This window comes from Malaya genurostris, chromosome 3 (assembly GCF_030247185.1).
Source record: "Malaya genurostris strain Urasoe2022 chromosome 3, Malgen_1.1, whole genome shotgun sequence".
NCBI lineage: Eukaryota > Metazoa > Arthropoda > Insecta > Diptera > Culicidae > Malaya > Malaya genurostris.
Window position 1 is genome coordinate 230,606,065 of NC_080572.1, and position 25,312 is coordinate 230,631,376.

General features: G+C 35.3%; 1 protein-coding gene across 22 annotated transcripts in view; it reads right to left on the minus strand.

Moving 5' to 3' along the window:
* LOC131438815 (glucose transporter type 1) overlaps nt 1-25,312 on the minus strand; it is a 611,808-nt gene that overhangs the window by 168,786 nt on the left and 417,710 nt on the right. For 20 of the 22 annotated variants that reach the window (XR_009230992.1, XR_009230990.1, XR_009230991.1 and 17 more), the window contains 3 exons: nt 18,178-18,343; nt 2,336-2,473; nt 1,625-1,881 (listed from right to left, as the gene is read on the minus strand). Coding sequence is in view for 19 of the 22 variants with exons in the window: in XM_058609122.1 (XP_058465105.1) it covers nt 1,625-1,881; nt 2,336-2,473; nt 18,178-18,343 (561 nt within the window). In the remaining 3 variants the exon portion in view is untranslated. Of the gene's footprint in view, nt 1-1,624; nt 1,882-2,335; nt 2,474-18,177; nt 18,344-20,541; nt 21,058-25,312 lie in introns of those variants that run through there. The other 2 variants (XM_058609125.1, XM_058609128.1) reach the window with 2 other exon arrangements.

A 25,312-nucleotide genomic window follows, 5' to 3' on the forward strand; every position in this document is an offset into this window, starting at 1 on the left:
TAAAATCGGATCAGCCATCTCTGAGAAAATTGAGCGCGTTCAAATATCTTCGAAAAGTGCACACACATACACACACAGACATTTTCCGGTCTCGTCGAACTGAATCGAATGGTATATAACACTATGGGTCTCCGAGGCTCCGTTCGAAAGTCGGTTTTTCCCAGCCATTCTAATACCTTGCTATAGAGAAAGGCAAAAATGGCGTATTCTCAGGAAATATCAATTTTCTCGATTTAGTTTCTCATATATCTCGAAAATTACTGCATTTAGGAAGTAATTTTCTATGAGCTTTTTCATTGAACGTAGCTTGGAGAATAATATTTAATTACTCAAATATATTTATTCCTATAGAAATATCGTTTTTCGAAAACTGTTAAAAAGTTTTTCTTCGGGAAACTTTTTTATTTATCATCTCTCCAACTTTCTAAAACATTTATTAGTTTCCTTGTAACTTGAGTTTTTTTGTGATATAAAATTTGAAAAAAATGTGCAGTAAAATAACAGCGTTCGGACATTTTTTTAAAGTGGATGTTTTTCTGGGAAGTTCAGTTACCTACAACATCTTCTTAGACATATTATTTGTAGAAGCTATAGATTTGTAGTTATAATTGATTGAAATTATTGTGACTAAAAAGACATACGTCTTTTTCATAAATTAGCTCAGTTTGACGAAACATAAATGGCAATACTTCTCACTGTGAGAAAAAACACAGATACAACTAGAAAAAGTACACGAACAGGTACAAAAGATGAAGGAACATATTTATAAGTATAAGTACAGAAACAGGCGCATAAAATTCAGAAACATAACAGATGAAAAAAGAGATATCAAAGCAAACTTCAAACAGTTTTCTAGTTATGACTTTTATGTACATTATGTCTCTAAAAGTACACGGTTTGGTTGATTATTTGTAGTTGTGGTTTGAAGAGCCAAATCTACTACCATTTAACCAAAAGCACTCGAATTCTGTGATGCTTTAGGTCTGATTTGCCGTTTTTGCCATTATGGTAGAGCGACTCAGAAGAGGTATGCAGGAAACAACATCAACATTGTATCGGAGGATTGCAATCCTCCGAATATTCAGGAACTTCGTCCAATGGAAAGATATTGGGTGATTGTAAGGCGGCGAAATTTTGGGAAATCGAAACAAGAGACAAACAATGAGGAAGATTGAGCTGAGAAGTGGGAAAAGACTTACAGTTAGGCAGAGGACACTCTGCAGAGCTTAATGGGTGAAACCAATCGTAAAGTTGGAGCATTCGGATAGAATGAGTCCGAGTAGTAATATTTTGATGCAAGTGAATCGTCAATCACTCCTTTGCTACGAAAATTTTTTTTGCGAATTTAGAAATAAATTCCTACAGCTGTAAGTTTTTCTTGGGAAGATGTTGATGTGCTCATACCTTAAATGACCGGAAGATTTACTATTTTGTGTTGTCTTGTTGGTTTTCAATTTTAAAGCAAACAGAAGCTATCCGCTTTGTTTTTTAGGTTAGCATCCGCGGTTAACACTATCCATTAAACATAGACAGGCGCATCGGTGGCTTACCAAACACGTTTATAGCTTAACCATGTGTGATGATAATCGGAAAAACCATCGCCTTATAGCTGCTCTGCACTTACCTTCCGAATCGGTTGGCCATCCATCCGCCGCTGAATCCTCCCAGCATACCACCGATGGCAAATATTGACACTGCCACCGAGTACAGCTGCTGGATGAATTCTTCGCTGATGTCCTCGCCGTAACGGTCCTTGTACACGTCCTTCATGAAGTTTTCAATGTTGACTTCGGGCGCGTTGATGACGCCGGTATTGTAACCGAACTGCAACATTCCGAGGACGGCCGCGAAAATCGCGTACGTCAGGAAGAACGTGAGACCCTGCGGAAGGAAACGGACGGAACAAAAAAACATGCTCATGTAGTAAATCCTTTCAGAATGTATGTAAATACTTTGAAAAATAAAACCACTTTGTGTTGAAACTAAACAGTTTTTATTGACAGTATAACAAGCAACTAAAACAAAATATTCACGAAAACTTCGAATTCGAGCTGAAAAAAAACAGAAAATATATAAACGAGCTGGAGAATTGCTTAAAATCATCAAGCGTAAATCAATATGTACAAACAGTTTGGCCGAAATCAAAACATTTGCACCCACCGACTGCCAATGGCTTTGGCATCGCTTCCCCTGTGGCAATTTGGGGCATGCACGGAAAATGAAACCGATAAAAGCGTGTCCGATAAAAGAGGAAAAAAATGAAATAAAAAAATCAAAACCACGTTGATTTTTTTACGTTTTCCACATTTGAATAAATATTTCAATTGGTACTGACTTGCTCCAATAACCGTAGCTTCCGCCGGTGTGTGTGTTCCTCCAGCCGATCCACGTACTCCCGCAGTTCCTCGATTTCCTCCTTCACCTGTTGCACGGTATCCAGTTCATGCTTGATTTGTACCATATCACGTTTCACCTGTGGGATGACAGAGGGAAGAAAGGTGCGGGTGAGAAAAAAAAGTAGTACGCCAGCATGATTCGAATTTTTCGGTGTGAAAATTGAATCGGGTATTTTTTTTTCAGATTTCCGGAACAGTCGCTTAGTTCCCCTGTGTGTTCTGTAGCATTTAAAACTAGGATTTCAGACGGTTATAGCTTGCTTGAGGGTTAAAGTTGTGCAATGTTCGTTTGAAATTTAATAACGAGAAAAAAAAGGTTCAAATGCGGTACATTTCAAAATTTGACAGATGGGAAGTTATTTGGATTTGTTTTGCACGATAAACAGAATGATAAATATTAGCAAATAATTTAAATCAGAGGTTAACATTAACACGCATTTTTAATGATAGAATCCAATCCAACAGCCTCATATTGAAATTTTTTTCCGTTTCGTCTTTGACTAATCAGTGCAGAGCAGTTAAAATTGAACTGCCTAATGCAAAACTCGGCATCGGTGCCAAATGAAAAGTGTTCTGTGAAAAGCAGAAAATTTACGTCTGCTTAGCGGTTCAAATTGAGCTGCCGAGTTTTGCATTCGGCAGTTCAATTCGAACTGCTCTGCACTGATGAGTTAAAAACGAAACGTAACGAAATTTCAAAACAGTTATGTGCCCTAACGGGAAAACCCCTAAATGAGCCTCATATTGTTTTTTTTTTTACTATTTCATTCGTAAATGATCGTATTTCAAACGAACGAAGAGAGACCAAGCATTTTCGTCTCTCACTGAAACAAAAGAGAGTAGCAATGCCAACTTCACTCGTTCGCCTATGACAAGACGAAACGAAAATAACACCTGGAGGGAGAATCAGTCGAATTTCAATTCACATTCTTACACATAATTACACCCCAGAATTTCTCTGGAAATAAAAACAACTGTAGATACGAGTACCAACAGATGGAAATTATATGAAATCGTTTTCTGTCATAATCGATTCTCGAAATTTCTGTACAAGGATGGCGTTCTGAAAATTTGCAAGCTGAGCGGAGAGTGGCATTTATTTTGTCAGTTTTGTCTATTTTGGGACAATGAAAACTACTTTTATTTGCTCTAATTACAGGTCTTAAGAACCTAGTAGAAATCTATTCCATTATAAGTTACAATCTGTTACAGAGCGTCGTCACGATTATTCGCGATCGGTAAAGTGGAATGGTGTGATTTTTTTAAAAACAGAGGGTAGTAGTGTCCTTCATGCAGTGCGAGAATAAATTAGCTGACTATTGTTTCTAATTCGATTTCAGCATTTTTTCCAAAATGAGTACCGCGTACGCTTCGAGGCAGTTTTTTTGTACTCGCACCCGAAAGGTCCCAAAATGACCCAAGCCCCAAGTCGCCCGATGCCAATCCAATTGAGAACGTTTGGGCTCAAATGAAGATGAAACTTGGGAAAAACCGACCACACGATTTGGAGCAGTTTTTTTTCGCTGAATTAACGGAATTTGGAGGTCGTTTTCAGTAGAATAAGTGCAAAAGTGCAAAAGTTTTTGCGGTTTGAAATGTATTTCCAGTAGCTGGCTTATGACAGATATAACCAATGCCTCTCTGAATTATTGAATTAGTTTTGTGTGTGAGTGTTCATCGGATGACTGTTTCACTCATATCTAATTTTTGTGGGTTTAGGGTACATTTATGACACATTTGTTTTGGGATACAGAATTTTTCCTTCATTGTTTAAATGTAATTAGCATTAGGGAAAATTTGATGTCCATAACATGATGTAACATTTCTAACATCAAATAAGAATGGAAAACGGAGGAAATATGAAAGGTGATGAATAGCCAAATTTTGTTTATAAATCATGCCGACTTTTGCAAAATCAGCATAAATTTCAAGGTGGTCATAATTCTTTTTTCACCCGCATATTCACGATAAAAATAAGAGCGCATAAACTTTTAACATTGAGCCTCAAAATAGTAAATACATCTAAGATATTATTAGTATGTAACCATCAGAAAGCGCATGGCACACACATATTTAAGAAAAATTCTATCAACGTAACGGTTTATTCGTTACGAAATTTTCATAAAAAGGATTTTCAACATAAAGCTGACTTTAAAACCTTCTTGAATTTTAAATCATTCCGAAATAGATATGACATAGGTTTGATGCTTCATTTTGCTTCATAAATGTTATGAAAAATAGTCTACTAGACTGGAATATAATCTCACAATTGTTTTATTAGAATTTTGAGGTGTTTAAAGTTGTTATGCTATATTTATTAAGTAACACTGAAAATTACTACAAGTAATTTTTAAATTGAATATGTAACTTGGTACGTGTTCTGCTTCAATTTACTCACACTGAAAGACATGATTCGCTGTTCTCTATTCATACCCAAAATAACACTCTTTCTAAACAATTTAGAAACAAGTTTTCTTTCTATCCAACGGCATTCAACGTGATTATAAAAGACAAAGTAATTAGAAGATTTAGAGTTTCCAGAAGTGAATATAGGGGATCAATGTGATAAATGGAATTCAATATAGGTCATCAATAAACAGGATGATCACTCAATTGGTTTATGTTTGCTATTGGATATTTATCGTTCATTATTTATTTACCACATGTGCATTCAAAATATGAATCATTATGTTTTTAAATCCATTTCAACAATAAATTTACTTGTTATTGAATGGAAAACAATTACTCAATAGTACACGGAACGATCGAAATTAGCTCTGCGCCTAATTCGTATTACTGTTTTTGAATTAGTTGATTTTAACAACAAAATTTCCAAAATAACTATAAAATTAGTTAAAATTGGGAATTTACTTTGCTGAAAAAACTCTTATTTTTAGAGAATGTGTTTAGTTGGCGAATATTCTGGACACAAACCAGCAATATTTCAATCCAACACGAAATTCTCATTGACAACTAATTTCGTTATCAAAATCAGAAAATTTGTTTCTATTTATCTATCACCGTCATTACTGAAGGACAACACAAAAAAAAACAAAAATGAAATTGGTTTTTTTAACAAGTTTATTAGTCAAAAACTCATGAGAAGTGTCAAAGCAAAACAATCCATTAAAAAGCTAAACGGAACAGTCTTGTTGAAACTGCTTGCAAATTGTTTACATGTTTTTCGAATGTGTTACGATATATCCATATATAAGTTTCTAAACCGATATGTAAAAATGACGTAAACTCTTAGTGGAAAGTGGATTTATTCAGAATTTGTGCGCATTTGAAGCGAATGTGCGTAATAATGTTTTTACGCGGAACATTGAAATGAGTCTCAAATGTTGCACTCTAATTATATATGTATTCGGTTTATGTTTTCCGAGTGCTTAAAGTTTTCAGTGAGAGTCGATTTCGCGAGTTGAATGAAGAAAACAGCGACTTAAAAGAAAAATTTTCCAAAAGAAGTTGATGTTTCGTTTATGTCTTTTTCTCCAATACAACATCGTATTTATACCGGCCAATAAAGAAAAGACAACCGCGACTGCAATTTTTTTCGATAGTAGTGTGCCATCTAGTGGCTAGTAGTCATTACGGTGTTAACGTTTTTTCGGTGACAGACCGCCATATAGCTGCGAATTGCAGAAACCAATTCAACCATTTATGTTGGTTGAAAACAACGTTTTATTTCTCTAATTCAACTAAAAAATTAGTTGAATGGATATGAAGTGTGCCTTAGCTAAGAAATGACAGCACGTTTAATTGGTGAATTCAACTAAAGAAATAGCCATTTCAACAAATATTTTATTATTATTAATGGAACTAGAATTAGAAAACCTAAATCAGCAAAAGTAAGATTTTTTTAGTTGTCTCAAAAAATAACTAACTGAAATCAGAAAATCAACTAATTTTTTCGCCAAAATGCTGATTTCGGTCTTTCCGTGTACTGGTTTTATGAACCAATATGAATATATTGTTTTCCTTATTTGTATTTCAAAACTTCATCAAATTTATTTGTAGACTGCATTTTGAAAATATGCTATAACGTTGATAAAGTATATAAGTTTTATGCTGCTTATTAGCATTTAACCGAGATTTTTTGCAAAATAAAGCGATGGTTGTTTATTATTTGATGCTTAAAAGAAGTAAATATTGTTTCATGAGTTCACCATTGCCCGCTAATGGCGCTGGTAGCAGTAAACAGTGATGTGATTTTGCACAGTACAACGATCAATGACCGTAGTACGGAAATCACCGTTGTATCATGATGCTCGCGTGATACCACCGTGATTCAGGGTGACAGACATGTGATTTCATAGTGTACAGTGATTCCGAAATCACATGTCTGTCATAAGCATTAGAGTGCCAAGGTACAGAGTGACGAAATGGTAGCGCATTGCATAATGCATAAGAACGCAGGTTCGAGTCCAGTCTCTGAGCGTATCTTTTTCCAATAATCATCTTTTCTGTAAAGTTTTTCATTCATTTGATTTCTCTAATATATGTTTCCACTCAGTCATTGCAAAAACTTAACTTAGCTATGGCGGCTTCATGTCATACCAACTAAAATTAATAAATCGTTGGTACTAATTTTGTTTCTCATAGATCTTATAATTACCAAAAACATTGCATGAGATACTAAATCGATTAGATCGTGGATTATTGACCGGTCGCGATAAAATTATACACTGAGGTCTTATTACCTTTTTTATGTGTGTTTTTTACACGGCTTTTGAACGCGTTTCTTACGCAAATTTTCATATTTATCCGGTTTTTCTGTTTTGTCTTAGAAATACATGAAACGTCGAGATCTGGTATTATCCCGAAGTTTTTTTTAGTCAACTCTCTAACACGTAGAAAATTTTCCATGGTTTGCAAAAAAAAAAAAAAAATTTCAAGTCTCGATCTCGACGTTTCATGACATCAAAAAAAAGTTATCTAATTTTGCGATTTATTTTTCTTCGGTCTCAAATTCTCTGTCTCAAAGTCGAGTTTTCTCAATTTTCTGTGAGATTACACCATATCTCAACGTTTCATGCATTTCTAAAACATTTGGCATACACTTTGTTTATCAATTTCGGACATCTCAAAATATTTCCAAGTCCCTAAGACGATTTTTTTCAGAATTTTTTTTTTGAGATTACACCAGAATGCTCTGCTTAGACGTTTCTAACTATTTCGAAAAATACTTGAGCTCTAGCGGCCACCCCTGGTTGCTACTCCGTTACTGATCGGGATTAGCTGAAATTGTACAGGGAATTTCTAGATGATCCAACCTGGGACTGTTAAATCATCCTTCAATGTATATCAATTATTGATCAGTACGGGCGCCGGCCAGGCCCGAACGTAGATCGTCTAAGGAATGGGAAGGGATGTTAGTCCAACACTTGCTATTACTAGAGGCCGTATATACTGCTGCGCACTCCACAAGTGTCACGGGAGAAGGATATTTGATAGTAAAAATTTCAGTAATTGTAGTATTCCCGAGTGAACGTTTCAACAATATCCGATACTGAAATCCCAGGAAGTCTTGATTCCTTGTTCTTATTTGTGAAAACTGAAAGAAAATTTGAGGTACTATCGCGTAACGAACAAAAACTTCCTTATTTTTCTAAATGGAATTATCTGCTACAAAATAAATGAGTGAATAGTATTTAGACAAAATAGTTGATTCATTGTATGTATGTATGTATGTATGTATGTGTGAAGCCACCATCAGTTCAAGGCATTACCAGTGGATGCAGGTAGACTTACAGTAGATCCGAATTTGATTATCAGATAACTTTCATATTACCGCTGTTAAGAAGGCCAAAATGGGCTTTGAGGACCCGGCGCCTTCCAGTAAGAACATCCGGCCATACAATAAAAGAATTCGCTGTACCAGCTTAAACCTGCCTGATGGTTTGTTTGTTAGAAGGGTGCGTCTTACTCATTTCAGACCTTCTGGGGAAAACACACAGCTTTCCCCTGTGAATCGGGTTGACATTTCACTCCTTCATCCAGTCATTCACTTGTAAGATACCCTGATGCACTCCCATCCCTCTTCCCTTACAATGTACTTGAGCATAGTATTATATAATGTAACATAATACACTTTAATATAATTTCCGGTAGTATAATACAATAAAACATAATATAGTATAAAACGATGAAAAATCGTACGGTACAGTGTATTATAGTCTACTATAATATTTTATGATGAATATAATAGTATCATAATGTTATGTGACATAATATAGTAAAATATACCATAATATATTATAATATAGTTTGGTCACTATACGACACTGAATATAATAAAATATTATTATGCATAAAATATAAAAATGTAATACATCACAATGCAATATAATACACTTATAATTGTGTATTAAAAAAAATGCATTACAATACTATATAAAACAATACCAAACATTGTACCATAATATAGTATAATATAGTACAATGTAATATAATATAATACCACAAAATATGACGTAATATAATATGATACAATTTAATAATATATGTGTAAAGTGAAATGTGTAGTATGGAAATGAAAATGTAGCTGATAATGATAAAGATTATAATAATGGTAACGATAGTAATAATAATAATAATAATCATAAAAATAATACTAATAGAAACAATAGAAATACTAATAATAATAATAATAATACTTAAATACTACAAAATTATATAATATAACATAATATAGTATAATATATTTTAATTTAATATAATATAATACAATGTCATACAATATAATATATTATAAATCAATATATAAAATAACAGTTAATGTAGAGTGTCAGTTATGCTCTTCTATCTTCGCAATACTGCAGGAAGTAGAATATTTCTCTTCTAATAACAATAATAATATCCACATCTATAAAAATAATATATGTTATTATTATTGATGACAAACTAATAACAATAACAAAAAATATAATAATGAAAATAATAATAAAAAACAACATAATATAGTACAATGAATTATATAATAAATAATAATATGAATAAAAAGATATGTTGCGATATGCTATGATATTATATTACTTCAATTTATATGTCATTTCTCATCCTCTCATTCTGCCATCAACGCATTCCATCGACCAATTGTCACCACAGACACACGTGTAAGCATGAAACAGGAACCAGTGAGGGCCAAGTTCACCTTGTGACGACCTTGATATTTAGTTAAAAGATTACTTTAAAAATGATAACTTATAAGGAAATCAAATTTATATTATGCGCAGTGGTACGTAGTACTACTCATAATAAACCCTATAATATAATATAATATAATACAACATAATGCAATACAATATAACATAACATAATATAATAGAATACAATATAATATAATATAATATAATATAATATAACATAATAAAATATAATATAATATAATACAATATAATATGATATAATGCAATGCAGAGTAATACAATACAACATAGTATATAATAACATAAAATAGTGTAAGACGATAGTATACGAAATAATAATAATAATAATAATAATAATAATAATAATAATAATAATAATAATAATAATAATAATAATAATAATAATAATAATAATAATAATAATAATAATAATAATAATAATAATAATAATAATAATAATAATAATAATAATTATAATAATAGCAATAACAATAATAATAATAATAATAATAATTATACATGATGTAATAAACAACAGAACTATATGTTGTAATATACTATGATAAACATTGCACTTTAGGATGGGCTTCAACCTACAAGCCATTTCGCACCCTCTCATTCTGCTACTAACGCAGAAGGCGATAGCACCCAGTCGACGCCGTTCTATTGACCAAATGTCATCATAGACGCTCGGGGAGGCATGAGATAGGGACTTGTGAGGACTTAGTTATCTCACCATTTGACGACCTAGACAAAATAGTTGATTCATTGTAGGGACATATTCTAAAAAATTTTATAACATCATTTTAAATCACCAAACAAAGGTCAACAGATTTCACGCGCGTTTTGATTGTTTATTATTTTAATTATTCATTAAATTTATTAATTATACCGAGAAAAAATTATTAATTTATCAAACAAGTATTTTTTACTACTTATTCAATATACCGATGTATGTTATTAACCTTGTTATATTAAAGGATTGGCGCAATAGTTAATTTTTATCATTCAATTAAAAAATTTAATAAAAAACTAAAAACTCCTGCAATTGTCGACATCTTGGCTGGATTTGTCCAAAGAAAGCAAATAGGTACTATTAATCTCCTAGTGAACCCCAGCCCCTTCTAAATATTTCGAAGAATACTCTTGAAACACTTTGTTTGAAGATTTGGTAATAACGCATCAAAATCCACTGAACAAATTTTCATCCAAATTTCGGAACTAGAAATTACTGTCACTGAAATCAGTATGTTTATCCTACTCCAAGTCCCACTGTCTGGAAGCGGTATATAGGAAAAAATATAAGCGGTGTACAGAAAAAATACAGTCCCATTTCGCATACAGAGCTAATCGTGCTCAGAGGTCACCGTTCCATCGACCAGCCCCACCTCAATGCAATGTTTACATCAAATGGATTCAAACATTACATAAATACTTTCGATGCCTTGCCTGCCGCTGTGAACTCTTCATCGCCAACCAATATTTCAATCCTACATTTTACATTCCTCTTCTTAGAAAATAATGTTTCATGAGAGATCGAAAAACGTTCTTGTCGTTTTAAGAGGCATTTTGTTTCATACGTCGAACTTTTTAAGGATGAGATGAAACATGCTAATCTATAAATATTGCAAAGAATTTTACATACAGTTTTTATGAAAACAAGTTGACACGACACGACTGGACGTTTCATGCAGTTTTTGCACGTTTTTGCCTTTCTCGTATAGAAAGGTTATGCAATCACTGTGAAAACTGACTTTTGAACCGAGGCGCGGAGGGCCGAGTGTCATATACCATTCGACTCAGTTCCTAGAGTACGCAAATTGTCTGTATGTGTATATGTATGTATGTATGTATGTATGTATATAACATTTTTTTTGCACGCACTTTTCTCAGAGCTGAATTTCATTTTGATCCGATTTCCGGTTCCGGAATTACAGGGTGACTAGTGTAAAAATCACGATTTCAAATTATTTCATCACTTTTCTCAGAGATGGCGTAACCTATTAAGTTCAAATGAAAGGTCTCATAATCCTTTACAAAACTCTAAAGTTTCATCCGAATGCGACTTCCGGTTCCGGAATTATAGGGTAAAGTGTGTTAAAAATTTGATACCCTCATTTAAAGTGGCCAAACAAATTGATGTCGGCTTTTTTGATTCCCGGTTTTCGATCAACTACCGGATATTGTGACTATTGACCCAAAAATGGATCCCAGTCACTTTTCTCGAACCGACTTCGATTGTACCGGTTCCCGAATTCCGATTTCGGGAGTACCTGCAAGTCTGTAGGTTATACTAGTTGAGTCCACACATTTATATATGAGACTATGAGAGATATGACAAAGGCATCATTACCCCATTAGTGGGTTAAAACAGGTTTTTTTTTCGTGGTACATTGTTTGTTTTTCATATATTTATAATCAGATTTGGATTGAAGGCGCATCGAAAATCGAAGTAGTACTCTCATTTCCAATGCAGTAAAACTTCATTCAACTCAATTGAAACTGAATGTGGAACACATTGACGATCTTTCCACTGCAGTAAACTTCACTCGCTGACACACACAAAGTTTGCTGACGGCCCGAACGAGCAGCATTCAGTTCATCACTCGTTTCTCTTCAATCGAGGCTCAGTTTAACCACCGTCAGTTGATCTCTAGTGTGAGAGCGGCCTTCAAATGAGGTTCATGTAAACATTCGAATTGGTTCAAGATAATAGATGAAAGACTAATCAGATAGCTGAAATATCAATCACAGAATACACATAAATTAATTGTTTCCTCCTTTAGTTTTCATTTTTAATACTTTACTCCATTTATAATTCTATTCGTTCGAATCTGCTTACTACCAAGAGCGAAGACAATGAAGCAGCTATAGTACTTGGCACTTGAAACTGAGCAAGCAAAACTTCAAATGACTAGATACGATTATTCAACTGACGATGAATTCTGGGAGCTTCACTTGAAAATGGCCGCAAAAGTGAAATGAATTAGAAGGGATATGCTGACGGTCAATGGCCATAAATTTCATTTTGATCTTATATTATTCGATTGAAAATGAAATTTTACCGCACTGCTCATTTCACATTCCAATAACAGTTCCAGTTACAATTAGTGATTTAATTGAAATTGAATTTCACTTCATTTAGTGATGAGCCGAAGACATGCAGACATACAACCCCGCACCATCACTGACGAGCCCCCATGTTTAACGGTTGTTCGGATGTTTTTCTTCTGCAAAATTATGATAAAAACGATATTTTATTCAAACTAAAAATTGATCCTTTATTGTACGACGTTAATCTTGAGCATAATGAAAACCAGATAAAATTTAAGTTATTCCTTCACGAATTTTCGAACTTTTGATTGAACGCTCTTCATCAACTTCTGGACAAGTGTTGCATCGTATTTTTGGACGCTTGAGTCCAAATTTTTTTGAACTCCTGCATGTTCCCAGCTGAGTAAATCCAGGAATGAGTAGACGAAAAAGTGACAAAATCAGAATCGACCATCTCCGATTTGGATGAACTTTGCACATGGCTTCAGTATGGCAAACCATAAGTTTTGAACCGATTGAGAGGTCAATCCGACTCACGACTGATTTTTAAAAAGGGCGTATGTATTTTTGCATTTCACAAAAAATGCCTTTTTCAAATCGTTGTAACTCGGAAACCGTTAATTGTACAAAAATGGTGTCCAGGAAGAAGTTGTAGGGAATCAATAGGGCACTCTAAAAAAATATACACTTAAAAAATTATTATTTTTTTTCTTAATAATTTCAAAATGAACTAAAAAAATGAAATTAAAAAAAAATCTGGGTTTCGATTTTTTTTGATAATTTTTGTTTTTAAGCTCTTATTAAAACCTACAGATTGATGGCTATCCCATCCGTGCCTTTTGAAAAATGAAGAAGTTACAGCTAAAACAATTTACAGATATATTCGAAATTTCAAGTTCTCGTTGAAAGATAATCATTTAAACAGTAGAATATTATTCTACAGGTTAAAGGCAATAGATTTGTTCATGATATCCTTTCTTGTAAAAGTAGCTGTTCTTGAGATACTTGGATATTTAATTATAACACCATTTTTTATATTTCCATGAATCGTTTATTTGCTTGCTATATCTACAATTATAACATGTACATGAATAATTCTTAATTATATTTAAGGTTTTATTTATGTCTGACGGAGCTGCCTCGCAGTACAAAAACAGAAAAAATCTCTGTAAGTTTAAATCAATGTATAACATTGAAGCTGAGTGGCATTTTTTTGCAACTTCTCATGGTAAAGGACCATGTGATGCACTTGGGGGTAATTTAAAGCGAATGGCACGACGTGAACACCCAATCACATCGGCAAATCAATTATATGAATGGGTAGATCAGAGACGTCGAGATGCAGTCACGGCAATGTCTTTTTGTTACGTGTCACAAGAAGAATATGAAAGGGGTGTGACCGAGTGAAGTAGTGTTTATAAGGATAACAAAATGATTCCAGGCACACAAAAATACCATTCTTTCGTTCCGATTTCAGAAACCACAATCGTCACAAGACTGTATTCGAATCAAGGATGGCTTTTATCGTATCAAAGAAAGCTCACTCGCAACTCTTCCACGATTGAATCAGTGCCATCAAAGAGAATCGGAAATCATCGCAACAACAAAAAACCGGCATTTTTTAACATAGAATAGACACCAGTGCGAGAGCGAATTTCTCTCGATGACATTTCTGAGAATCAAAGGTTAGCACGCTGCTGTGAGGATCCTCTCTGAAGCAACAAACGGTCGCTTATTCTCGTTTCGCGATCCGATTCTGTATGGGCAGTGGATAATTGCGATAGAATCATTTTACTATTGCCGCTTTTTCTAACTATGTGCTTATAACCTTTGTATAATTTGTGTCTATGAAAATATATGTGAATGCTCCACACAAGGGTTTTTAAATATTGCAACCTAGTATGAGAATCATCAAGTCGAATCATCGATTCGATTTCCTGCGATAATTGTCAACTTGCGATTCTCTCTTGGTAAATTACACACAGCGACGATCATTATCAGACTGAATTTTTTTTAAGGGCCATGAAATACTCAGAGTATGAAGTGGAGCGAAGAAATGTAGAAAAATTCTCTCGAGGTTCGTGCATTGAGAGACTCGAATTCTTGTAGCACCTTCTACCGGATTGAAAAAGTTGTATACAATATAGATAAAAATCGAGCAGCTTCTGTCAAATTTTCAGCAATCACCAACACTGATTCGAATGACGATGCACGTAGTACTCATACAATTTTCAAAAACTTAAAACCTTAAATATAATTAAAAATTATTCATGTATATGTAATAATTGTAGATATAGCAAGCAAATAAACAATTCATGGAACTACAAAAAATGGTGCTAAAATTAAATGTCCAAGTATCTCAAGAACAACTACTTTTACAAGAAAGGATATCATGAACAAATCTATTGCCTTTAACCTGTAGAATAATATTCTACTGTTTAAATGATTATCTTTCAACGAGAATTTGAAATTTCGAATATATCTGTGAATTGTTTTAGCTGTAACTTCTTCATTTTTCAATAGGCACGGATGGGATGCCATGTAGGTTTTGGCAAGAGCTTCAAAATAAAAATTATCAAAAAAAAAACCGAAATCCTGATTTTTTTGTTAATATAATTTTTTTGGTTCATTTTGAAATTATTGAGAAAAAAAATCAAAATTTTTTTTCAGTGTATATTTTTTTAGAGTGCCCTATTGATTCCCTACAACTTCTTCCTGGTCGCCATTTTTGTACGATGAACGGTTTCCGAATTACAACGAGATCCGTAAACTGTTTTAGCTTTAACTTCTTCATTTTTCAAAAGGCACGGATTGGATAGCCATAAATCTGTAGGTTTTATTAACAGTTTTAAAATAAAAAATAATAAAAATAACAGCTTAAAAAAATATATAACCATGCTTTTTTTTATTTAACTTTTTCGGATTATTTTGTAATTATTGAGAAAAAAATCAAACAATTTTTTTTTCAGTGTGTGTTTTTTTAGAGTGCCCTATCGATTCCCTACAACTCCTTCCTGAATGCCATTTGTGTACAATTAACGGTTTCCGAATTACAACGATTTGAAAAAGGCAATTTTCGTGATATGCAAAAATACATACGCCCTTTTTAAAAATCAGCCGTGAATCGGATTGACTGCCATGTGCTGATACTGTCATACTGAAACGATGTGCAAAGTTTCATCCCAATCGGAGAAGGACTAGTCTGATGATATGCTAAGCATTCCTGGAATTGCTCAGCTGCCTTACCAGTCTTCTTGAAGACCTTCTTCTCGATCTCCCAGTAACGTTCAATGGGTCGAAGCTAAGGGCCATTTGGTGGATTGATATTTTTCTCAACGAAATTTATACCCTTTTCCGCAAGCCAAATGAGAGTGGTTTTGGCATAGTGAGCCGACGCTAAATCCGGCCAAAACAGTGGAGGTGTACTATGCTTCTTATATAAAGGCAGCAATCTCCTCTGGAGACACACAGATCGATAGATTTCTGCATTCATAGTTCCGGTAGTGTAAAAAAATGGTTGACTTCAAACCACAGGAACATATTGCTTGCCATACCAGTACCATTCGATTAAATTTCTTCACTTGAATCGACCTCTCCGCATCGCTCACATCCTCCCCAACAACGACAGTTAAGCATTGTGGACCTGAAAGGATTTTTGAGTCCTTCTTTACATAAGTCCCATCGTCCATCAAAACGCATGCATCCGGACACTTCAAAAGATGCGAATACAACTTCCGGGCCTTTGTTTCTGCTCGCTTCTTCTGATCTACACTTTGTTTCGATATTTTCTGCTTCTTGTAGGTCTTCAGGTGATTTCACCTCTTGGTACGCTGGATCATTCCGACACTCGTTCCTGCTTTTTTGGTCAAATCACGTATTGACATGGATTTGTTCTTCATGATTAGAGGTACCACTTTGTGGTCCAGTTTCGGGTTGGAAGAACCGAGATTTCTGCCTCTTCCTGGTAGCTCATGCAAAGAATAGTGTTCCCCAAACTTATTGATGATGGTTCAACACTGACATGATGAATTCCAAACCGCTTCGCCAATTTTCGCATAGTAATACCCTTCTCACTTTGCCATGTGTCCAGAACCTTAATTTCCACTTCCTTTTCAATACGCGACATTTTGAAAACGCAGAGTTTCAACCGCACGATCAAGTAAATGAACATAAGCTGACTGCCAAACGCACAGCATGCTGTGATCTGACCATAACCATAACAACCACAAATACATGCGTACAACACAAATGTATGCGGATAGCTTATTTTCGATACACTCCTTATATTGAAGGAAATTTTGGTTTAATTTTTTTTATATCGCTCTATATTGCATATAAAAATCACGTTAAATCATTGCAAAAAGGTTAAACAATGCTGAATTTTGAAATTAGAAGACAGTAACAATAATAACATTTTAAAAGTGAGAAATCCACTAAATAAGATCGGGAACACTGTTTGACTATGAACGGTCAAACCTAAAAAGACAAATTTACATTCGTTCAGCACATCACAAAGAACATTGCACTTCGGTGCAATATGTGTTTTGTAAATAGCAACAACTTAACACATGGATCAATAAGTCCCGAGACTAACAATGGAAATAACATTTTTTTTGCAAAATTTTTTTGTATTCATCAACATAATCACCTTTTAGGGTGATACAATGGTTCCAACGTTTTTCCAATTTTTCAATACCATGTTTATAAAAAAAATTATCTTTCACTTCAAAATAAGCTTCAGTTTCAGCGATGACCTCCTCATTTGAGCCAAATCTTTTACCCTGGAGCATTTTTTTAAGATCAACAAAGAGCCAGTAGTCACTGGGGGCTGAATCTGGCGAGTATGGGGCGTGGGGAAGCAGATCAAAGCCCAATTCGTTCAATTTCGCCATTGTTTTCATTGACTTGTGGCAGGGTGCATTGCAGCAATCGCGGCACCCTGTTGGAAAAAAACCTTTTTCATGCTCAATTTTTCATGAAGGATAGTAAATACACTTCCATATGATATCTGTGTCATCTCAGCAATCTCACGGAACTTCACTTTACGATCTTTCATTATAATTTTTGTCACTTCATTCACATTTTCCGGTGTAACGGCTTCCACAAATCTACCCGAGCGTTCCGCGTCATTTGTGTCGGTACGACCACGTTTAAACTCGGCGAACCACCGACAAATCATTGCTTTTGATGGACAAGAGTCCGGATAACATTTTTCAATCCATTGTTTCGCTTGCACGGTGTTTTTACCCATTAAAAAACAATGTTTTATCAAAACACGAAACTCGGTTTTTTCCATTTTTTAAACAAACTACAAAACGACTTTACTCCAACCTCGATAACTCAGCTGTTTCTGGTCGGATCGACTTAAAATTTTGACCCGTTTCAAGCGAAGGTTAGTACTCTAGAAAGACGTGGTTACTGGTTTACTACGAGCGCCATCTCTGCTTTAGTCTCGGGACTTATTGATCCATGTGTTAATGTCTGCTTAGCGATTTAGGTTGAACTGCGAGATGACATTAGCAGTTCAACACAAACCAAAAACCTGACAAAACAGAAATATGCACAAAATCACTTACCTCCGAGACCTCGGTCTGGCAGCTTTCCACCGACTTGGTGAGCTCCTGCAGTTGCGTACGAATCTCGCAGAGGGCGACCGTGGTCTCGAGATGCCGGTCACCCCGCTGCAGATCGTCTAACTTCGCCGACAGATTCATGCTCATCACGCTGACCTGCTTCTGCAACCTGTGTCGTCACCGGGGAGCGTCCAATCCAAAGTTTAGTGAAATGATGTTTTCAAACGGGAAGAAGAAAGTAACCAGAAAGACAAGATTTAATTAGAGTTTGCTTTCGGTTTCGGTGATTTATATGGCATTCGTGGTGGTGGTGGTGGGTGTTAACTCTGGGATGAGGGATGGTACCGTTTGCTTCAAGGAATTTTGAACTGAATGGAAGAACGAACCGAAGATGCTATTCCAATTGATCTTCCGAAACACTTGAAAGGCATTGAAGAAAGAGATAGATATAGAGAGAGGGAGTGCACGCTAATGAATCGGTGATAGGGACTAATAGTGTGGGAGGCACGCGGATTTGAACTGAGCCAGAGATGCGTTACGATGCGAATGTTGATTCTGTTGATTGGTGAGTGTTCTACGATGTAGTATATTCGGTACCAGTCGCAGGCGATGAGAAGCAATGGAATGTAAACGAAAGGATTCTCTGAAAAAATTATGCAAAGAACAGAGGGTATCAGCTAGCTAGCAGTGGAAAACTTCCGTCTTGAAGAATGTTGTTCCACTCTGTACACTCTACAGTCATTACTAATAGTACTTATGTGTAAAATTTTAATTATTTCTTCATACGATATTGATGAACGTGAATTGGGTGGAAATGTAAGCATAACGATCGATACAGTAACTAAGCTAGTCTAAGATGTACGTGTGAGATGGATTTTTATATGCTGCTGAAAAGAAAAGAAAATTGGATACCCGGCTGACGACGGTAAGATTCCTGTTATTCATTCACGGCTTCACTCGCTAAGTTTGCGGAATAGCTGCACTAATGAGGTTCTCATGTGTGTGTGTGCGTGCGTGCGTGTGTGTGTGTGTCTTTATGTAGGTCTCCTGACGGAGGGGGGTGGGTTTCCATGATTTGACGTCTAAATTGGGGCAAAACGCTCTGTTTGTCGCAGGTCGTTTCGGTGGAAAAGAAGGAAGAAGGATCGCTCACTTTGTATGCCAATGAAACTTTGCTGGTTATTTTTGCGTTCGTTTGAGTTCCGTAACTAATGGAAGGAAACTGGTGTGTGTCTGTGGGATTCTGTGAAAGGGAGGTGGGGGGAAACAGCGAGTGATAAAAGAAGTGGAAAAGAGTTGAAAGACAACGAACGAAAACGAAAGAGTCTTTTCTTAACACATCCATATAGCAGTGGACGGAAATTCGGGTGCGGGATAATTTTCTTTCGTGTCTTAATTCGTCCGACAAACTTTTCCACCCTGGCTCTGGCTCTGGCTTCTGATACGCATGAGAGGTCATGCTTATTTTCCGTGGCAGAGGATTCTGTGTCGTAGGTGAATAATTAAACCGAAAAACTTCCCACCAACTTTTGCGGGCTGAGGTATTTCGGCCGGTTTATTATAATAGGCGATGTCACAAAACTTTTGTAATCCTTCAGTGCTACTATACTCGAGTTTAGTTTGGCAGTAAGTGTTGATAGCAGAACCTACTTTATTGACACTTTTTGCTGACAAACTTTAAACACAAGCAGACCTCGCAGAATTGTGCGCCTTCGACACAAAATTAAGGAAAATGCGTCAAATTAAATGGACGGTGCAGCTACTCACCGAGGATAGCATTTTCCGTGTTTCGTTTCCCAACTGGAAAACCGAACAACCAAACAGCCAAAATCAATTGGATCACCCGAATAGTGCTCTCCGATGTGGTTCCGATAAACTAGTGTGTGGGTGGGTGTAGTGACCGAAACTGGAAAATCTTCCAAGTCATTAATTTGGCGTTTGCGAGTAAAAGTTTCAACCCCCGGTAAATCCCACGATATCCCACTGCCATGTATTGCGATGTAAAAGAGGCTTACCCCGAAAAATGGGGTGGGGTGTTGCTTTTTACTCCGCAGCATCCGCAAATGTACGCTGGGGTCTGGGAGCAAAATCGTTTGAGCCATTTGCTTCGATCAGTTGATAATTTGTAGCGTTGTTTGTTTGTTTACTGTTAGGCACTCTGCTCTGGTAGGGGGGGGGAGGGGGGTGTGGTGAGAGATTCACGGAGAAAAAAAAAACAATCGAAGTCGAAAATAAATGCAGAAAGTATACAAACTATATGGGAAGATGGGGGAAGGCTTTCTTGTTTGGGGATTCGGAGGCGGTACCAGCCGTGTGCTTTGGTTAGCGTTGGTATAGAGGCTACATTTTACACGCTTAGCTACTTACCCGTAAGAAATATCGCCGTAAGACATTTTGAAAATGCTTTTTTTTCCTACTACTTTATTCCTTCTTCCTTCTTCTAACAGTAAGAGTGTGAAGTGGATCCCTTCTCTTTTTTTTCGGAGTATGTGTGTATCTTTATTTTTATTTTTGTTTGGCTCTTCCGGAAATGGGTTCTCAGAATTTGGATCTTTGCGGATGGGAGAAAATCTGATCAATGGCTAATTTCCGGGACTTATTTTTCGTCAATTTTTTTTTGTTTTGTTTGCTAGATTAGATTTTCGTTCCTTCGCCAGAGCAGTCAGGGACATGCGTGAGAGTAAATAGAATTATTCTACTTCCGATTAGCTTCGAGCCGGGTTTTGTTTTGTGTGTTTGAATGTTTCGATTTTTTTTATCTGTATCTGGTTTGTCTCTGTCTCTCTCCTGAATAATTTTTTAGTTTGATTTTATTTTTTTGGAACGCTACTTAAAGGGGACTTTTGGTTTTACACTGTGCGGTCGGATGTCGGTTATCCGTGCTGTGTTTGATTCGCACTAAATTAGAAAATCAATTTTCCTTCTCGTTGCACTATTATGGGTGAATACGAAGCTATAAGAGAGAGAAAGTTCCAATCAGTACGATGGACAGCACGGTTGGGGTCAACTTTTTTTAAAGGTATAGGTTGTAGGATTCTAACTGAGAAGATTTTCAACGGACGGGATCGATAGCCGCGACAGAAGCCCAAGAGAAAACCGTAGCACCTTTAGAGAACCGAAAATAAAACATTAAAGTCAGTTCCCTTGAAAGTTATCACTCTGCATCTTCAATGGACTATAATTGGAACGGTTTTATGGAGGGATTTTTTGTGAAATCCACGAATTTTCTTGGGACAGGTTTGAAAATTAGAAATCAGATAAGAAAAGCATCACCGAATTGTAATTTCCGATTTATTTTTGCTATTTCTAAACCGGACCAGTCACAATTCCCAATTTGTGATTTGGAAAAATTTGCATTAGTTCTCGTACCAAGTCGTGATGAAGTGACCAACTAACAAACCAAGATTTCAGAAACCGTGGGGCTGGAATACCATATGGGGTAATAAGTTAAGCACTAAAATTAAGAAAGAATACAGTAGGGTGCGAAATCTCAATATATCTTAAAAAGTGCGAAAAAATGAAATCATGTTCGAATGGATTGTTTCTTGGTTTCAACCTTACGTGAGAAATAATCCTGCTTACCTAAAAAAATAGGTACTGTCTAGAAACGAGACGCCCTGCTCTACCAAATAATTTGTGTTTAAACTGATTTTAGAGTATTTATTGGAAACTATTTGATTGTTTCGGTACATATAGTGAAAGTTTTGTTTGAATTAAATGTAAATCTAGATTTAACAAATGAAAATAGAATAGATGTGAAATAAAGATTTCAATATGTAGGTATATTTCAAGCATCCGTGAAGAATTTCAAGTCGAAAATTATGTCTCCGGCTTAGCCCGCCTTTTTGTCCGGCTTAACCCCGCACTGACAATTAATTTTCGAGATGCAATTATAATACAAATTTGCACATTTATAAAATGACCCAATAATCACTGGATTCAGAACAATTAGAATTTTTAAAAGTACTGCTGACTTAAAAAGAAAACGGAAATTTAGAGAGACCGGGGCTAAATCGGACACTTTTTGGGAAATTGAAAAATGCAATTATTTCAACTAGGTTTTTATACAAGTTATTTATACCGTTGTGTAGCTTAAACCTTCAATTCCATTTCACAACTTGTGGAAAAATATACATTAGTTTCCGTAAAAAGTCCCAATTAAGTTACCAACTCAAAACCCAAAAATTTTAGAAACTGCGGGACTAAACCGGACATTTTTCGGGGAGAAACCGAACATTTCTTGGAAATAAAAAAAAACTTTATTACTTCAAGGTATTTTTTTCTAATTTGTGACATGGAAAAAAATTTATTAGTTTTTGTGCCAAGTCCACCGTGAAGTAACCAACTCAAAATCCCATATTCAGGAACCGAGGTAATATATCTGACTCCCTATAAGGCTAAACCGAACTATAAAGCTCCATACAAAAATGAAGAACGAATACAGTAGGGTGCCACATCTTAAGATAACTTTTTGCGTGCAGAAGAAATGATATCGTGTTCGAGTGGATTGTCTGTTGGTTACAACCTTTCGTGAAACATAATATAGGTATTGTCTTGTAACTTCACGCCCTGCAGTACCAAATAATTGATGTTGAAACTGACTTTAGAGTTTTTATTGAAGACTTTTCGATTGTTTCGCTACATATAATGAACGCTTTGATTCAATTTATAGTAAACCTAATTTTAACAAGTTTTATGAAGTAGAATTTAAATATAGGTATCAATATTTAGGTATATTTCAAGAGTCCGTTAAGAATTTCAGGTCGAAAAGTATGTGTCCGATTGAGCTCCACTTTTTTGCCCGGTTAAGCACAGATAATGCATCGAGAATCAATAATAATTTTATTTTACACGCAATTGGAAGTACTCAATAATCACTGGATTCAGCACGCAATAAACATTTGAAAGCCGACCGTCCACAGAAATCAAACATACCCAAAAAATCGAAAAATTTGAAAAATATTAGTAAAAAACATACTTTGACGCCCAAAATGAATTGACTCAGCGTAATCCAACTAACTGACGTCTGTCTGTCACATGAAAGTGCGTTTACAAAATCAATCCGTGGATCGAAATAATTGTTGGTTTAGAAGATATTTAAGTTGTCCGGTTCAACCTCGTGTCCGGATTAGCCCCGGTCTCTCCTACCATAAATTTCCGAAAATGATCTGTCTGTCTTTCGACTGTATTCCCCGTCATCACTTATTGCGGTTTGTTATGTTAAGTACATAATTTTTGTGTGTTAAGATAAGTGTTCGACAACATTTTTTACGTAAATCGACGTAATTCGAAAAATATCATCTCATTATAAAAATGTAAGCAAAACTCTAAATTTCATAATTCATTGGTAGTGAAATGAGTCAAAAGGCAGAGTGAAGTGTAGAGACACGAGTTGTCATTGTGGCCCTACATGAAGTAGATTATTCATCGCAAAAAATTTCAATCTAAATTGCAACTTGAATTTTTGAACGTAAAGTGAACCCAAACTTTTGACCGGTAGTGTACGAGTTTATGTGTATCGGACGATACACGGACGCTCTTTGTGATCCAATGATTCTCGGTTCAAACCCCGAATTATATTTGTTTTTCACTTTTTTTTCTGTTGGTTTTCTAGTCATGTAGATTTCAAATCGTATAAAAAATGGAATTTTACGTATTTATTTCTGTGTATGATGGAGATATGGACTTGAACGGCTTAGTACAAAAATCGGATAAGTGTTATCTGTTTTGAAAAGCCGGTTGAGTATTTTTAAATGCAAAAATCGAATGAAATCTTTTGTTTCGACAGAATCGGTTAAGTTTTTCTCCGGTTCACTAATTGACGGCATATTTTTTCAAACAGTCCAATTAGTTGTTTCAACCATCGTTTCTGCTAATCGAAAAACAAAAATGACAGTTTAGTTAAAACAACAATCGATTAGTTGTACCAAATTTTAACCAATCGAATTCAGAAAATCAACTAATATTCTGGTTGAAATGGGATCGCGGGTGGTTCCGTGCGAATCTAGCAGAAAAAAGATGTTTTTGCACTCAATACTGTTGCCCGATTTCTGCATTCTAAAATACTTAAACGGGGTTACTAAACTAAGTAGCACTTATGTAATGTTTTTCATTTAGCTGTTCAATAAATAATCTCATATAAGCAGAACTCGTATATGCTTCAATAAGCAACAGTTTCCCAAACATCCTTTCAAATCTTTGTTGCATTTCCGTTTGATCTATGCATATAATTCGCCATATTAAGGAGTGTATCGATAAGTAGTTAGGGGCTGTCCATAAAAGACGTCACGCCGCAAGGGGGAGGGGAGTGTTTCATAAAACGTGACCTTTTGTGACAGGGGGAAGGGGGGGGGGGGAGGTTTTTGAAATGTGACGTCCAATATTTTCAATGAACGCATTTTTGAAATACCTAATTATATTACTGCTTTGCCCTATTTTCTGAAAAAATCTCCACAATACACGTTTACATTCTATAGGAAAACGTGTATTTGTTGATGTAAAAGCTTTTTCTTGTAAATTCGGAAATGAATGATGCAGGAAATCATTTCTGTTGTGATCAGCAAAAGTGCACGGAGGAGCGAGTAAATTAGCGGAATTAACAAATTTTGCCTAATATGAGTAAAAAAGAAAAAGATGCCTTCAAACGGTTTAACTTAAGTTATACACTGACAATTTTTTCAGTAATTTGATTTTCTAGCATTGATAATAGTATATCATAAGAATTTCTCTTATCTGATTCTGATGAAGTTTATTCAATTGTACTCCATTTGAAAAAGAGCGGGAGATCAACGATTTCAAACGTAGATCATGTCATGTTTTTTCTTGATCATATGTGATTTTCCTCCACCAACATCAAAGCGTATCGAATCATCCAATGATTGAACTTACATAAATCAAGAATCATTTTAGCTCAAAATCACTACCCATTGTGTGACGGAAGATCAGTACCGATATTGATTGATGTGATTTAAAATTCACTGATCAACTGATCATGAAAAGATTCTCCGGCAGTGATCTCGTTTTGATGAGGTTTTGGTCTTTATTTTCTCAGCCTACACTAAGGAAATATTATTCTTTACCTAAAACAATCATATATCTGTGTACCCCTAGGAGGAACAAAACAGATGATTTAAATGTT